The 18,508-nt window shown below is 35.0% G+C and overlaps 1 protein-coding gene across 4 annotated transcripts in view; it reads left to right on the forward strand.

The window, feature by feature from the left end:
- The window catches only part of DPP10 (dipeptidyl peptidase like 10), a 1,292,066-nt gene that overhangs the window by 932,515 nt on the left and 341,043 nt on the right, over positions 1-18,508 (forward strand). For all 4 annotated transcript variants that reach the window (XM_030843834.2, XM_060302530.1, XM_030843833.2 and 1 more), the window contains exon 4: positions 13,319-13,413. In XM_030843834.2, the coding sequence (XP_030699694.2) occupies positions 13,319-13,413 (95 nt within the window). The remainder of the gene's footprint in view (positions 1-13,318; positions 13,414-18,508) is intronic.

Genomic DNA, 18,508 nt, shown 5'->3' on the forward strand with positions numbered 1-18,508 from the left:
CCATATTGTGTACTATAGAAGTTATAAACTGAATACTAGTTCCCCCAAATTACCACCAAGATAACCTGTTAAACATGATGAAGCACAGCTGAATTTGTTGCTTACCTTCGTAAAGAAGATCAGTTTCTTCACCGAGAGTAAGCAGCATATTACCCAAAGGGAATGGTGAAAGAAAGATGTTTATGAGGTTTGGGGGGGATCTGGTTTGACAGGTCTTTCAAGAAGTAGTATTGATTAGGATTGGTTGAAATTTGAGTTGTAAAAGTTGAGGATTGGTGAATTTAGGGAGGGGAGGGTTTGGGAGAGACTCTTGAATATTAAACAGTCATTTGGTTGAGTTATGTATTGTTCTGAGAAAGAGATGTTTACTTCAGTGAGCATTAGTTGAGTAGTCTATTTTTCAAATAAATGGGTTTTCAGAAAGTTCCTGAAGAAAAAAAAAAAGGGATGAAGTTATTTGCAACCTCATCTTACCAGCAAGAATTTTCTGAAATATTAAAGCCATATTAATACAGACACTTGAATAGTAAATTCATGTTAATGTAGATTGTGGGATGTGTGGGTGTGGATTGTTTCAGTTCTGAAAGAAACAAGAAATAGGGCCTTCTAGAATTTCTAAAGTAATTGAAAACCCAAAACAAACACATGAAAACTAAATAAAAATAGACAGTAAAATTATTTGAAAGAAATTATATGATTAAATATTAAATGACTGGTCGAAGAGCTCAGAAAAGAGAGCTACTGAGTGAGGACTTTAGAAGTGTCGGGAATCTAACCATGCTTTGGGAAACGTGGAAATTCTGGACAGGACCTAGCCATTGGTTACTGGGCATCATAAGGAAAATAGAGTGGGAGTGAAGTATGAGTTGTGTGGACAACTGTAAACAACAGATGATCAGAACTTCTTATAGGGTATCAGGAGATAATAAGTAGGGAAATACATGTTGAAGTCATGGAGTGAGTAACCTGAGTGTTATGATTGTTTTCAGAGCAAATGAGAGCATTCAAAGTGTTGTTTAGGATGTGTTAGACTATGTGATGGGAATAAACTAGAGGCATAGAGAACACTGAAAAAACTAAAACAATCTTCCAAGTGAGAGGCTTTATAGCCTCTATATAGGAGATCTATATATATGTATAAATATATATATATATCTCCATCTATATAGGAAATGAGATAGGAAGATGTAATGAACTTAAGCATATATATATAGAACTTTGAGGGAGGATGTAGCCAAAAATATGATGAGTTTAATTTTAGTCTACTTTTATGTATCTGCAAGTCATTTATGTCATCTAGTATAGAACTGGAAATATGAAACCAGCATACAGGAGAGTTCAGGGTTCAAAAATTTAAGAATCAATATAGGTTCATTCTCTAAGTCTGTGAGTTCTGTTTTGCAAATAAGTTCATTTGTATCATTTTTTTTAAGGTTCTGCATATAAGTGATTATCACAGGATATTTGTCTTTGTCTGACTTACTTCACTTGGTATGATCATCTCCGGGTCCATCCATATAGCTGCAAATGGCATTATTTCATTCTGTTTAATGGCTGAGTAATATTCCATTGTATATATGTACCACATCTTCTTTATCCATTCATCTGTCCGTGGACATTTAGAGAATGAACCTCTGGTTACCAGGGCAGGGGGAGGGTAGGGGAGGGATAGATAGGGAGTTTAGGATTGACATGTACACGCTGCTATGTTTAAAATAGATAACCAACAATGACCTACTGCAAATATAAATAAATAAATTTTTAAAAAGTAAAGAAAAAAAAAGAATCAATATAGGTAGGTCTGAGTAGAAATGACCAGTTAGAGAATAGCAGCTGGAAAAAAAAAGCTCAGAATTGAGCTTTGGAGTATGTCTTTGTTTAGGTAGCAATTGGTTGAGTAGAATGTATAGAAATTTTTGAAGAAAGGATTCCAGGACAAGGTAATGCTTCAAAGGCAAGAAAAGATTTCAGAATCCTTCTGTTCATTGTAATTGTCACAGACTGCAAAGTTGAGTGCGGTGGGGACTAAGCGTGCAGAAAGAGCACATTAGATTTGGTTATCACAGGTCAGTGTTGATGTTGGCAGTTTGCTATTTCAGGAGAGTGAAGACTGCATCTGTACTTCAGGGAGATATGGAGAATTGCATGTATGGTGGACACACAGGATAAGGCTGAAACCCCTTGTACAAAAGGTTTACTGAGGCTTATTGTGAATGGACAAAAGCCTGGGAGAGAGCAAAAGAACTGAATGAGGGTGATTATTATTATTATTTTTTAATATACAGAAGAAATATACAACATGAAAAGTACAAGTAAATGGCAAGAGGTAGATATTTAAGAAATATCAGAAATCAAAGATATTTAAAAGCACGGAGCATACTGATTTGGCTACAAAACAGCTTTTTTGCCTTTCAAAAGTGAAAGATCACCTCTTTCCAGAAGTCTGGGGGAACGGAAGAGTGTACATGGAATGAGATTTTGAGGTAGACAAAAAGGACAACTAAGCCACTTCAGATGGCCTCAATTTTCTCAGGTAAATATATGGAGCCTGGGGTTCCTTAAAAAGTGAGAAAAATTTCTATATAGTTGTGAGCAGTGTTTTAGGAGAGATGGGTAAAGGCCTGCTGTGTTTCAACTATGATTAGCTCATAGTCTAGATTTACCACTGATATCTTTAAATAATGATTAAATCTTAACTTGATATTTAACAAATTCTTCCTAAATTTATTTGAACATTTTCAGTGATTATCATTTCATTATTTTGTTTTACTGTTTTTTCTAATATTTTCAGTTTGAGTGTGAATTTTAAAAAAAGGATGCTATAGAATTTTTATTTTAGATATGTTAAAAATAAGTTTTTCAGACAAAAATCATATTTGTGTTAAAATGTTTCAAACAACCAATTTGCCAAGATTTTTTCCACTTTTTGAAAATTCTCTCCACAGATAGATGATAGAGGGATAGATTTAATTTTGAAACATTCAAAGCAAATGTCTAAATTAATGCATCATTACATTACCAATAATAACATTAAAAACTAAGGTGACTTTATATTGATATTCATGGGAGGTGAATTTTGTCAGCTGTCAACACCCAGAATAACCTGTTATGCAAAGCTGAGTTTATTACCTATTGCAGTCAGGGAGAACAACATTTTGATAGTCTTTGTAGGTCCAGAAGGAGAGATTGGTGGGGTGGGTTGGGGGTTGTGTATAGGGCTGGAAATCTAGATGTGAATTGTTAAGACAGGTATTTCAGTGTGAGGGTATGATCGAAGATGGGTGCATTTCATGATGTAATGGCCTAGGAGGGGTGCACACAGAGAGGCAAGCAACTTGAGGTGACCCTTAAGTTAACAGTTGGTTGATAATTTAGAAATCTGCTCAGTTTTAGGAGCTTATGGTTCAGATAAATTACTTTTCAGCAAGTTTATGAAAAAAAAATTAAGTTTTGTACAGATTTACAGTCTTGTCTTCATGGGCAAGAAGTAAAAGTAAAATCTTAAGGATGTAGGTCCTGACAGTTGGGGTGGATGCAGAGGCCTCAGTTCTCAATTTCAACAGCAAACTGGAATGTGAAGTCCATTACTACCTGCTTTGAGTGGATTAGGTATAAAATAAAACATTGCCTTTACTAGAAAAACTTAAACTAGGATATGGTACCGGTTTTCCTTTTGCTAGACAAATTATGGAAAAAGGAATTAGAAAGAAATGTCAGGAGTTTGGATGGTGGGCGGTAGACACTAAAAGTATCATTACATTCTTATAGCTCAGGATGGAGGGGCATGACGGTGATTCTATCTTGTCACATCTTTTCATTTTTTTTTTTTAAAAAAAAACCTGACTGAATATGTGTTTAGGATAATTGACTCTTAATGTTCAATGAGCTGAAAAAGAAGAAAGATTATTTAATCAAAATACTGTATAGACATGCATAATACAGTGTTTTAAGAATGTTTCAAGTACACCTACCTTAATCTTCTTGTGTTAATGCACTTTACTCATTGATCTTATTCACTCATATTTCAATACCTAATATTAAACAAAATATGAGGTGACAGTTTTGAAATATATTTCCAGAAAGTAATTTATTAATACAATATTAGGAATTTCAAAACTGGGAGATTCCACTAGCGATTATAAATCAAACAGTAAAGTAGGATAAATATGACACACAGAAGACCAGATTTTAAAGACCAGAAAAAATTAAAGAGAATTAATAAAGACAGATATTAGATGCTTTTAAAATAATTCATGCAGAAATCTGTATTAAATATTAACCTGGAGAGTTACAGCTGAATTAAAACAAAAAAAGGTTTCTCCCACTAATGCAACATTGAAAGTCTAATAGTAAAATTTGTAGGAGTACAGATCCAAAGGGATTTATAAATCTCAAATCTCTATAGATGTTTTTCAAGTCTAAATAATTATCCAATGAAATTTACTTTAAGACAATTAAATGTAAAGAGATGAAAGGGGAAAACCTACAACCAAGATTACTCTGCTGAGCAAGGATCTTATTCAGATTCAACAGAAAAATTAAAACCTTTACAGACAACCAAAAGCTAAGAGAATTCAGCACCAGCAAACCAGATTTACAACAAATGCTAAAAGAAATTCTCTAGGCAGGAAACACAAGAGAAGGAAAAGACCTACAATAACAAACCCAAAACAATTAAGAAAATGGTAATAGGAACATACATATCGATAATTACCTTAAATGTAAATGGATTAAATGCTCCAACCAAAAGACATAGACTGGCTGAATGGACACAAAAACAAAACCCATATATATGCTGTCTACAAGACACCCACTTCAGACCTAAGGACACATACAGACTGAAAGTGAGGGGATAGAAAAAGATATTCCATACAAATGGAAATCAAAAGAAAGCTGGAGTAGCAATTCTCATATCAGACAAAATAGACTTTAAAATAAAGACTATTACAAGAGACAAAGAAGGACACTACATAATGATCAAGGGATCAATCCAAGAATAAGATATAACAATTGTAAATATTTATGCACGCAACATAGGAGCACCTCAATGCATAAGGCAAATGCTAACAGCCATAAAAGGGGAAATCAACAGTAACACAATAATAGTAGGGGAATTTAACACCTCACCTTCACCCATGGACAGATCATCCAAAATTAAAATAAATAAGGAAACACAAGCTTTAAATGATACATTAAACAAGATGGACTTAATTGATATTTATAGGACATTCCATCCAAAAACAACATAATACACTTTCTTCTCAAGCGCTCATGGAACATTCTCCAGGATAGATCATATCTTGGGTCACAAATCAAGACTTGGTAAATTTAAGAAAATTGAAATTGTTTCAAGTATCTTTTCAAACTACAACACTATGAGACTAGATATCAATTACAGCAAAAATTTGTAAAAATTACAAACACATGAAGGGTAAACAATACACTACTAAATAACCAAGAGATCACTGAAGAAATCAAAGAGGAAATCAAAAAATACCTAGAAAGAAATGACAATGAAAACATGATGACCCAAAACCTATGGGATGCAGCAAAAGCAGTTCTAAGAGGGCAGTTTATAGCAATACAATCCTACCTCAAGAAAAAAAAATCTCAAACAACCTAACCTTACACCTAAAGCAATTAGAGAAAGAAGAACAAAAGAACCCCAAACTTAGCAGAAGGAAAGAAATCATAAAGATCAGGTGAGAAATAAATGAAAAAGAAATGAAGGAAACAGTAGCAAAGATCAATAAAATGAAAAGCTGGTTCTTTGAGAAGGTAAACAAAATTGATGAACCATTAGACAGACTCATCAAGAAAAACAGTGAGAAGACTCAAATCAACATTTTAGAAATGAAAAAGGAGAAGTAACAACTACAAGGGATTATGAGAGATTACTACAAACAACTCTGTGCCAATCAAATGGACAACCTGGAAGACATGGACAACTTCGTAGCAGAGTACAACCTACCAACACTGAACCAGGAAGAAATAGAAAATATGAACCAACCAATCACAAGCACTGAAATTGCAACTGTGATTAAAACTCTTCCGAGAAGCAAAAGCCCAGGACCAGATGGCTTCGCAGGCGAATTCTATCAAACATTTAGAGAAGAGCTAACACCTGTCCTTCTCAAACTCTTCCAAAATATAGCAGAGGGAGGAACACTCCCAAACTCATTCTACGAGGCCTCCATCACCCTGATACCGAAACAGACAAAGATGTCACAAAGAAAGAAAACTACAGACCAATATCACTGATGAACATAGATGCAAAAAAACTCAACAAAATATATGCAAACAGAATCCAGCAGCTCATTAATAGTATCATGCACCATGATCAAGTGCGGTTTATCCCAGGAATGCAAGGATTCTTCAATATATGCAAATAAATCAATGTGATACACCATATTAACAAACTGAAGGAGAAAAATCATATCATCATCTCAATAGATGCAGAAAAAGCTTTTGACAAAATTCAACATCCATTTATAATAAAAACCCTCCAGAAAGTAGGCACAGAGGGAACTTAACATGATAAAGGCCATATATGACAAACCCACAGCCAACATTGTTCTCAATGGTGAAAAACTGAAACCATTTCCTTTAAGATCAGGAACAAGACAAGGTTGTCCACTCTCACCCCTATTATTCAACATAGTTTTGGAAGTTTTAGCTACAGCAGTTGGAGAAGAAAAAGAAATAAAAGGAAGCCAAATTGGAGAAGAAGAAATAAAACTGCCATTATTTGCAGATGACATGATACCGTACATAGAGAATCCTAAAGATGCTACCAGAATACTGCTAGAGCGAATGAATGAATTTGGGAAAGTAACAGAATACAAAATTAATGCACAGAAGTCTCTTGCATTCCTATACATTAATGATGAAAAATCTGAAAGAGAAATTAAGGAAACACTCCCATTTACCATTGCAACAAAAAGAATAAAATACCTAGGAATAAACCTACCTAAGGAGACAAAAGACCTGTATGCAGGAAATTATAATACACTGATGAAAGAAATTAAACATGATACAAAGCGATGGAGAGATATACCATGTTCTTGGATTGGAAGAATCAACATTGTGAAAAGGACTCTACTACCCAAAGCAATCTACAGATTCAGTACAATCCCTATCAAAATACAAATGGCATTTTTCACAGAACTAGAACAAAAAAATTCACAATTTGTATGGAAACGCAAAAGACCCTGAAGCACCAAAGCAATCTTGAGAAAGAAAAATGGAGCTGGAGGAATCAGGCTCCCGGACTTCAGACTACACTACAAGGCAACAGTAATCAAGAGAGTATGGTACTGGCACAAAAACAGAAACATAGCTCAATGGAACAGGATAGAAAGCCCAGAGATAAACCCACACACATATGGTCACCTTATTTTTGATAAAGGAGGCAAGAATATACAATGGAGAAAGGACAACCTCTTCAATAAGTGGTGCTGGGAAAACTGGACAGCTATCTGTAAAAGAATGAAATTAGAACAGTCCCTAAAACCATACACAAAAATAAACTCCAAATGGATTAAAGACCTAAATGTAAGGCCAGACACTGTCAAACTCTTAGAGGAAAACATAGGCAGAACACTCTATAACAAATATCACAGCAAGATCCTTTTTGTCCCACATCCTAGAGAAATGGAAATAAAAACAAAAATAAATAAATGGGACCTAGTGAAATAGAAAACCTTTTGCACAGCAAAGGAAGCCATAAACAAGAGCAAAAGACAACCCTCAACATGGGAAAAAATATTTGCAAATGAGGCAACTGACAATGGATTAATCTCCAAAATTTACAAGCAGCCCATGCAGCTCAATATAAAAAAAAACAAACAACCCCATCCAAAAATGAACAGGAGGCCTAAATAGACATTTCTCCAAAGAAGATATACAGATTGCCAACAAACCCATGATAGGATGCTCAACATCACTAATCGTTAGAGAAATGCAAATTAAAACTGCAATGAAGTATCCCCTCACACCAGTCAGAATGGCCATCATCAAAAAAAATCCACAAACAATAAATGCTGGAGAGGTTGTGGAGAAAAGGGAACCCTCTTGCACTGTTGGTGGGAATGTAAACTGATACAGCCACTATGGAGAACAATATGGAGATTGCTTAAAAAACTAAAAACAGAACTACCATATGACCCAGCAATCCCACTACTGGGCATATACCCTGAGAAAACCATAATTCAAAAAGAGTCATGTACCACAATGTTCATTGCAGCTCTATTTACAATAGCCAGGCCATGGAAGCAACCTAAGTGTCCATCGACAGATGAATGGATAAAGAAGATGTGGTACATATATACAATGGAATATTGCTCAGTCATAAAAAGAAACGAAACTGAGTTATTTGCAGTGAGGTGGATGGACCTAGAGTCTGTCATACAGAATGAAATAAGTCAGAAAGAGAAAAACAAATACCATATGCTAACACATAAATATGGAATAAAAAAAAAATGTTCATGAAGAACCTAGGGCCAGGACGGGAATAAAGATGCTGACCTACTAGAGAATGAACTTGAGGACACGGGGTGGGGGATGGGTAAGTTGGGACAAAGTGAGACAGTGACATGTACATATATACACTATCAAATGTAAAAGCGGTAGCTAGTGGGAAGCAGCTGCATAGCACAGGGAGATCAGCTTGGTGCTTTGTGACCACCTAGAGAGGTGGGATAGGGAGGGTGGGAGGGAGGGAGACACAAGAGGAAGAGATATGGGGATATATGTATATGTATAGCTGATTCACTTTGTTATACAGCAGAAACTAACACACCATTGTAAAGCAATTATACTCCAGTAAAGATGTTAAAAAAAAAAAATGTATTTTACTGGAACTATTTTCTATGTTGAAAAATATTCAACAACAGGTGAGTGATAAAGGAATGATGTCATATTCATGAATAGAACGCTGTGCAACTGTTAAAAGAATGAGGTAGACACGTGTACTGACATCAAACATTCTTTAAGATTATTAAATTTAAAAAGAAGTGCATCATCAAAAAGCAGACATCAGTGGAACAGAATAGAGAGCCCAGAAATAAATCCACATATTTATGGTCAATTAATCTATGACAAAGGAGGCAAGAATATACAATGGAGAAAAGACAATGTCTTCAATAAGTGGTGCTGGGAAAACCGGCCAGCTATATGTAAAATAGTGAATTTAGAACATTTTCCCACACTATATACAAAATTATATACAAATATAAACTCAAAGTGGATTAAAGACCTAAACATAAAACATGACACCACAAAACTCCTAGGAAAGTACATAGGCAGAACACTCTTTGACATAAATCACAGCAATATTTTTTGGATCTGTCTCCTAAAGCAAAGAAAACAAAAGCAAAAATAAACAAATGGGAGCTAATTAAACCTAGAAGCTTTAGCACAGCATAGGAAATCATCGACAAAACAAAATGTGAACCTACTGAATGGGAGAAAACTTCTGTGAATGATATGACTGATAAGGGGTTAAAGAACTCATACAACTCAATATTAAAAAAACAAACAATCCAATTAAAAAATAGGCAGAAGACCTGAATAGACATTTTTCCAAAGAAGACATACAGATGGCCAACGGGCACATGAAAAGATGCTCAACATCATTAATCATCAGAGAAATGCAAATTAAAACCAAAGTGATATATCACCTCACACCTGTGAGAATGGCTATCATCAAAAAGTCAACAAATAACATATGCTGGAGAGGATGTGGAGAAAAGGGAACACTTGTCCACTCTTAGTGGGAATGTAAATTGGTGCAGCCACTGTGGAAAACAGTATGGAAGTTTCTCAAAAAAACTGAAAATAAAGTTGCCATATGATTCAGCAATTCCACTCCTCAGTATATACCTGAATAAACCAAAAACACCAATTTGAAAAGATACATGTACCCCAATATTCATAGGAACATTATTTACAATTGTCAAGATATGGAAGCAACCTAAGTGTCCATCAACAGATGAAGCGATAAAGAAGATGTGGTATATACATGGATATACAGTATGTGGATATACAAAGGAATGCTACTTAGCCATGAAAAAAGAATGAAATTTTGCCATTTGCAGTAACGTGGATGGACATGGAGAGCATTATGCTAAGTGAAATAAGTCAGACAGAGAAAGAAAAATACTGTATGATACCACTTATATGTGGAATCTAAAAAATACAACAAACTAGTGAATACAACAAAAAAGAAACAGACTCACAAATATAGAGTACAAACCAGGGGGTACCAGTGAGGAGAGGGAAGGAAGGAGGGGCAAGATAAGGGTAGGGGATTAAGAGGTGCAAACTACTATCTATAAAATAAGCTACAAGAATATATTGTACAATACAGGGAATATAGCCAATATTTTATAGTAATTATGAAGGGAATATAACCTTTAAAATTGTGATCACTATGTTGTATACCTGAAGCTTATATAATATTGTAAACTATCTATACCTCAATTTAAAAAAAAAACATTAAAAAAAGTGCATCATAAAAAAAATGATGTGGCACACATATACAATGGAATAGTACTCAGCCATAAAAAGCAGTGAAATTGCGTTATTTGTATTGAGATAGATGGACCTAGAGTCTGTCATACAGAGTGAAGTAAGTCAGAAAGAGAAAAACAAATACTGTATGCTAACACATATATATGGAATCTAAAAAAAAAGAAAAAAGATTCTGAAGAACCTAGGGGCAGGACAGGAATAAAGGTACAGACATAGAGAATGGACTTGACACAGGGAGGGGGAAGGGTAAGCTGGGATGAAGTGAGAGAGTGGCATGGACATATATACACTACCAAACGTAAAATAGATAGCTAGTGGGAAGCAGCTGCATAACACAGGGAGATCAGCTTGGTTCTTTGTGACCACCTAGAGGGGTGGGATGGCGGGGGGGAAGGAGACGCAAGAGGGAGGAGATATGGGGACATATGTATAACTGATTCACGTTGCTATAAAGCAGAAACTAACACAACTGTAAAGCAATTATACTCCAATAAAGATGTTAAAAAAATTAAATGTAGTCTTTATCTTCTCAAACAAACTCCACTTCCTTCTATTTTGATTCTAAGGGAAATAAAAATTAATTTTCCTTCATCTATCCCAATATAATCCATCATCAGCTGCGGGTTTCCTTACTATGAGAGACAGTAAGGCCATATGTTACTTTATCTCTTCTGTTGAAGAAGAATCACTATTCATGCTCTCTGGGCTCCTGTTTCTCCCTAAGCCCTTAGATTCTCATCCCTATTTAGAATTCTGCAGTGTGCTGGTCCCCTGGGAAAAGAACCAGTCACTGATTGGCTTTTTGCTCTATTTATTACCATGGTACAGTAGAAGGGGAAAAACCCTCTTTCTCTTAATTTATTGTAAAAATATTTTAAGGATGTTTGTTAAGACACGTTATTTATGCTAATCTGTGATGGCAGTGTCTATCCGTACCAAGAGGTGGTCCAGAACTGAGAAAATGAAGGAACATAACAGAGGCGTCAGTTGAGGTTGGACTATAGATTAAAGCAAGCGTTGATTTTGAGCGGGAAGACAGGAGACCAGAGTCAGCTGGCAAGGCTGAATTGAGTAACACAGGTGACCAGTATTGCTCTTGAGCCTGCGATCATATATTTGGGATAGAAAGGAAGGGGAAGAGAGGTAAAGAATAGAAAGCAAAATAAATATTTATTATGTGCGTAACCCTGTTACTTGTCTTACATCACTAGAAAGGTCAGCAGGTAAAGTTAATGATAAAAAGAACCCAATTTATCTATAGGTGATGAAAGAAATTCAGTAGGTGATACAAGGCCTTATTTTTAAGTTCACATAGGACCATCTTTCAGTACACTTAAATACAACTCAGATAGTAACTTGAAATCTTTGTCTCTTTTTCTCCTTTCTTAAAACACTGTTTGTCTTTCCTTGTGGCCCATGTCTTTCCAACATGTCACTCTCCCCATGTGACTAAGGTCAAGAAGAGCCATTGGCCTTCTGTGCCATCCCTGACTCTAGTAGGAGAGTCATATTGGACTCTCAGTCTTCTGAATGGAACACGGAAGAAAGACAAACTTCATTTTTGCTAGTATTCATTGCTTCTCATCATAACTTCTGGGTGTCACTATTTATAATATTGAGATAACTAGAGAACGAGTCAGAAAACCTTGCTCTGCCAAAACTGTCAGACATTTCCACATAGTTTTCACAACCCACCATGCAGTATTTGTTTACCACCATTATGCAGATGAAGCCAGGTTCTGAGAATTGTAAATTATATAACTTCATTTACTGTGAATAGTAGGTCCAACCCCTCTCAATATTTCTTCCAAGAATGGGCAGGCGGGTAGGGGGGTGCAATACCATGGAGAAGTTTAGAATTGGGTAAAACTGAAAAGGACATTATCAAAAAAAGAAAGAAAGAAAGAAAGAACACTCAAGACTGCTTTTATTTGGGTATCTTCCCTTTTATCTAATCACATAAATGTATGTATAATATATCTATTATTTATATAGCTTTTATGCAGATACAGATATCTTTCTTTTCTTAACTCCTGAATATCCTTTCTGGCAGCTTGTCTCAGGTTGGTATTTGCAGTCTATGGTATTCTTAATATGAGTTAATTTCCTGATAAATGTGGCTGAATTTAACTCAAACATATTTAAAATCAACACCTGTCCAGACGAAATGCAATTATTTACACTGAAAACATCATTCTCTTTAAAGTTGAAAAAGTGGATACAATGGACACATACAGTCTCAGAGATTTTCACCAGTGGTCACACAATCCAGACAAAATACCAGAGGCACAGTTCCAAACCCAAGGGAGAAAGAGGTTGAGTGGCAATTGAGTGGTGGTAGGACTGGGTTTGTGAAAAAGTCTGCATGAACGTGCTTCATATGATAGTCTCAGAATTGTGTCCAGTTATGTTTAACTGGCAGCCTCGTTGAAAGTTTACCTAGATCACTAATCAGTAACAGCTTCGGAAATAGGAGGCATTTCTCTGTCCCTTCTTTCTCATCTTAGAATGGGCATCAGTTGCCCATGTTTTAATTACTTTTCATTTGTTCAACCAAGAATCTGAGTGACCCTGTCACTAACACTGTTTTCATTGCACAGTAGACCATGTGCTGGGTGGGCTTCCTGAAGAAGATTAATGAGAGCTAAGTACAGAAATCTGCTCAGGTTATTAAAGGCTAACAGTGATTGTTCTAATGTGTCTGTTTATTATGCACATTATCTCCTCTACACTCATATTAACCTAATCAATGTGTTCGTCAATTGTTAATATCTTTTTGTTGCAGATACAGATGTGGTGTATAAAAGCGAGAATGGACATGTCATTAAACTGAATATAGAAACAAATACTACCACATTATTATTGGAAAACACAACTTTTGTAAGTAATGAATAATTAATTACTTTAATCATTTCAGTATTGTTTAGAATGCTCTCTTGGTATACATAATGGTCTTTTTTTTCAGCTTCAGCACTTGCAAAGCTTTTCAAGTGAAAAGTTAAGGCTGGGATATTATTAGAATCAGTAGATCTATTGATAGAAAATTCCCATGTGACCATCTGCTCTGTTTTCTCCCCAATTATCCTTTTTAGTAAATGAATAAGTGTTTCTAAGAATAATATTTTTTAGAATGAATATTTATTCCAATATTTTCTATGTAAGTTTAGCCATACAAATGCCAAAATTAAAAAAAAAAGTTAATATAACCCAAGTCATAACTTTTTCTCTGCCTTTACTTTTCATTCTTCCTGACTTGTTTCTAATTGTGGTTTTCGAAATCAAGTAGAAGGCAGGCTTTCTAAAACTGGCCTTTAGTTGGAGTTGATATGCTTTACTTTTATAATTAAGCATTCTATCAGTATCATTTCTCTTCTTCAGAATCATTGTTTGGCCTAACAATGATCCAAATAACTGAATGTATTTATTTTGCTCTCATAAATGTATATGAACTTTGGGGTAAATTCAGTCCTCTTAAGGTTAGATTTAGCTATGATTACCTATTGAGTAAGTGACAATGAATCAACTGTTTCAAATGTTCAAAATCTAGGATCAAACACCACTGAAAAATAGTTTAAAGTTATTTGCTCATTGTTTTATACAATCAAAGGTTCAATGTATTGCCTATTAGATGAGTTCCTATGTTATAACACATGAACTAAGGCCTCAGAAGACCTCCTATACAAATTAAAGGAAGAAGCAAACCATCAGACACTTTTTGTACTTATTGCTACTTGTACATCTGGAATAAACATTTGGACTTCATGTTTGTAATAGGGTGGCCAGGTGGAAGAGATGAAGTGAAAACTTCTGTTGTTAGTGTTTTTATTTTTTAAGAGAAAAGTGGTTGTTGAAATCATGCAGTGATTATATATGTATATATTTGTTAGACTGAATTAAACCAACCAGCTGAGGTACTTTAGCAATTAGGTTATTAACTAACTAATAATGGCATTTCTATTTTTAAATGAATCAGTTAATTCACAGATATTAGAAGAGCAGATACTCTGAATGCAATGATTTACAGTATTTGTGGAATGCCAAGGCAATGTAAGCCATATTGCTCACTTTCTTAGAATACTGATTTCCTTGGGGTAGGTAATGCTTACCTTCCTGAAAAAGTTTAACAGACAGCATAGAGCAGTATCTATTATTTCTTAACTGGTTGGTCCTCGGGGATACTAGAGAAGAGGCTAAGGAATCATCGAGAGATGCTGAAATCAATGGGAAAGAAGCCTCCATATGAGATAGGACAGGAGGTAGAAAGCAGGAATCAGTAATTATGACAGCTAATGATTGGCTGATTAAAGTCAATGCGAATTAATTTCAATAAAACTAGTTTGGAGAGCAAAATTAAATGAATTTTTGTATTTGTTTCCTTTATTATAAAGTAACATTTTTGATGGGGGTTATAGACCTTTAGTGGTCAAGTATTTAAGTTAAGAATAACCACGTTGTACGTGAATATCTGGTTATGTGACTGTTCCACACTGATCATCCCCTTACACAGGTTAATGAGGTCTTCTATTGGTCACTAATTATCTTTTTTTTTTTTCAGCATTTATTCCTTGCTTTCTTAGTCTCTTTGGTACATCAGAAAAGGAACAGAACAAACCTTGTCGGTTATTATTTCATTCTGTCGTTGGTACTTCGTACTTTACACCAACCCCATCTCATTGTAGTTTTCTCCATGTGTTAATTAATGCCATTTTATCTTTATGCTTGTATGTTTAATCTTCTAAAAATCCTTTTGAGGTCTATTTCTGCTCTTTTCTATGTTGGCCATGACTCTTAATTACCACCGAGTCATATTTAACAAATATTCTAATTTACTGATATTTTAAGATTCATAGGCTCCCTGAAGACATTTATCTCACAACACAGATAATGAAGCAGTTTATAAGTCCTAGAGGCATCAGAATTCAGTGGAGGAGGCTGAGGATAAAGATTGGAATGCGACTTATGTTTCCAACTAGTTAACTCAGAACCGCAAACAAAAAATACAAATTAACATGAATCCAGATGAATTCAAAGTCACTTATTTAATCATTTTCTCCTTCTAACTCCAAGATAGCATTATTAAACACACTTGTGTTTTAAAGAGCATGCTAAGCTAAAGTCTGCATACGCTTTCTCTCTCAGGCCATACTCTTGGGAAAAAAATCCCTTATCAGAGCATAAAATTTTTATTTATAGCGCAGTTTTTTTTCATTGAGCAATTAGCAATACTTTAATGACAATTATAATTAATTGGATTAGATCACTATAAGAAGCTTTGTAGTAAAGTGTACCAAGGCAATTGAGAAAAAAAATTATTACTTAAAATGTGACAACAGAATAGCCTGTTGTATAATAAGACATATTTTGCAAAAAAATGTGACTGCCAGTTTATTTTAAAACTTAATATAACATCACATTGTTATTTCTCTGCTTACATACATTTTAAATATGAATGGTGGGCCCTTTTAGCTATGTAATCATGGTTAGCAGACACTATGAGTAGTGATAATATTGGCTGTGACAGTCAAAAATAAAACAAAAGTAAATAATTTTCCTGAAATAATTGGCTTATGTCTTAAGGCATTCTTTTGGAGTGAAGATAGGTGGACTTCTAATGAAGGAGAAAATTAAAGTGTATATAACTTTTTGAAGAGGAGTTACATGAAAGGAGTGATTTAGCCCCAAAACTGCTCTTAATCATTTTTAAGTGTTTGAAAAAGTTATCTCATAAAGCCACAACTATTTCAAACAAAAGCTCATTCACAGTGTCATAATGAGGAAAATGTTTCATAAGTATTAGCTGTATTCTTTCTACTGGAAATAATTTGAATATCTCCAGTGGTCTTGGCAAAAAACACCAGCATTCATAAATAGTTCTATCAAATTTCTGAGATTAGAAAGGAATTGGAAACATGATTCTGAGCTACATGCTTAAACATTACTAAGATTAAAAAAAAAAAAAGCTTGTATACTAATATGGAAAGGGAAACTAAATATCTGTAAGCTTTTAAAACTATGCTATAAAAATAGCCTAAAGCATAGAAAGGAAATTCACGGTAACATTCAAGGGAAATGTTACCTATACATGTTTTGGTCCAACTATTTATTTATAGGTCATTACAAAATAGTAGGTTTGACTAGAACCAAGGAATATTTATGGACTTATCATGGATAGAGATAGCATCAGTTGATTTGCATACCACTGCAGTATTTCTTTTTTTAACATCTTTATTGGAGTATAGTTGCTTAACAATGTTGTGTTAGTTTCTGCTGTATAACAAAGTGAATCAGCTATACGTATACATACATCTCCATATCCCCTCCCTCTTGCATCTCCCTCCCACCCTCCCTATCCCACCCCTCTAGGTAGTCACAAACAAAGAAGCTGATCTCCCTGTGCTATGTGGCTGCTTCCCACTAGCTATTTGTTTTACATTTGGGAGTGTATATATGTCAATGCCACTCTCTAACTTCGTCCCAGCTTACCCTTCCCCCTCCACATGTCCTCAAGTCCATTCTCTACATTTGCATCTTTATTCCTGTCTTGCCCCTAGGTTCTTCAGAACCTTTTTTTTTTACATTCCATATATATATATGTTACCATATGGTATTTGTTTTTCTTTTTCTGACTTACTTCACTCTGTACAGACTCTAGGTCCATCCACCTCACTACAAATAACTCAATTTCGTTTCGTTTTATGGCTGAGTAATATTCCATTGTATATATGGACCACATCATCTTTATCCATTCATCTGTCGATGCACACTTAGGTTGCTTCCATGACCTGGCTATTGTAAATAGTGCTGCAATGAACATTGTGCTCCATTACTCCTTATGAATTATGGTTTTCTCAGGGTATATGCCCACTAGTAGGATTGCTGGGTCATATGGTAGTTCTATTTTTAGTTTTTAAAGGAACCTCCATACTGTTCTCCATTGTGGCTGTATCAATTTACATTCCCACCAACAGTGCAAGAGGGTTCCCTTTTCTCCACACCCTCTCCCGCATTTATTGTTTGTAGAATTTTTGATGATGGCCATTCTGACTGGTGTCAGGTAATACCTAATTGTAGTTTTTATTTGCATTCCTGTAATGATTAGTGATTTTGAGCATCCTTTCATGTGTTTGTTGGCAATCTGTATATCTTCATTGGAGAAATGAATAGTTAGGTCTTCTGCCCATTTTTGGATTAGGTTGTTTGTTATTTTTGTATTGAGCTCATGAGCTGCTGTAATATTTTGGAGATTAATCCTTTGTCAGTTACATTTTTTGCAAATATTTTCTCCCATTTTGAGGGTTGTCTTTTCATCTTGTTTATGGTTTCTTTTGCTTTGCAAAACTTTTATGTCTCATTAGGTCCCATTTGTTTATATTTCCATTTCTCTAGGAGGAGGGTCAAAAAGGATCTTGCTGTGATTTATGTCATAGAGTGTTCTGCCTATGTTTTCCTCTAGGAGTTTTATACTCTCTGGCCTTACATCTAGGTCTTTAATCCATTTGGAGTTTATTTTTGTGTATCGTTTTAGGGACTGTTCTAATTTCATTCTTTTACATGTAGCTGTCCAGTTTTCCCAGCACCACTTATTGAAGAGACTGTCTTTTCTCCATTGTATATTCTGATCTCCTTTATCAAAGATGAGGTGGCCATATGTGCATGGGTTTATCTCTAGGCTTTCTATCCTGTTCCATTTGTCTATGTTTCTGTTTTTGTGCCAGTGCCTTACTGTATTGATTTCTGTAGCTTTGTAGTATAGTCTGAAGTCCAGGAGCATGATTCCTCCAGCCCCGTTTTTCTTTCTCAAGATTGCTTTGGCTATTTGGGGTCCTTTGTGTTTCCATACAAATTGTGAGGTTTTTTTTCCTAATTCTGTGAAAAATGCCATTGGTGGTTGATCAGGATTGCAATGAATCTTTAGATTGCTTTGGGTAGTATGGTCATTTTCACAACGATGATTCTTCCAATCTAAGAACATGGT

Source organism: Globicephala melas, chromosome 7, assembly GCF_963455315.2.
Source record: "Globicephala melas chromosome 7, mGloMel1.2, whole genome shotgun sequence".
Classification (NCBI taxonomy): Eukaryota; Metazoa; Chordata; class Mammalia; order Artiodactyla; family Delphinidae; genus Globicephala; species Globicephala melas.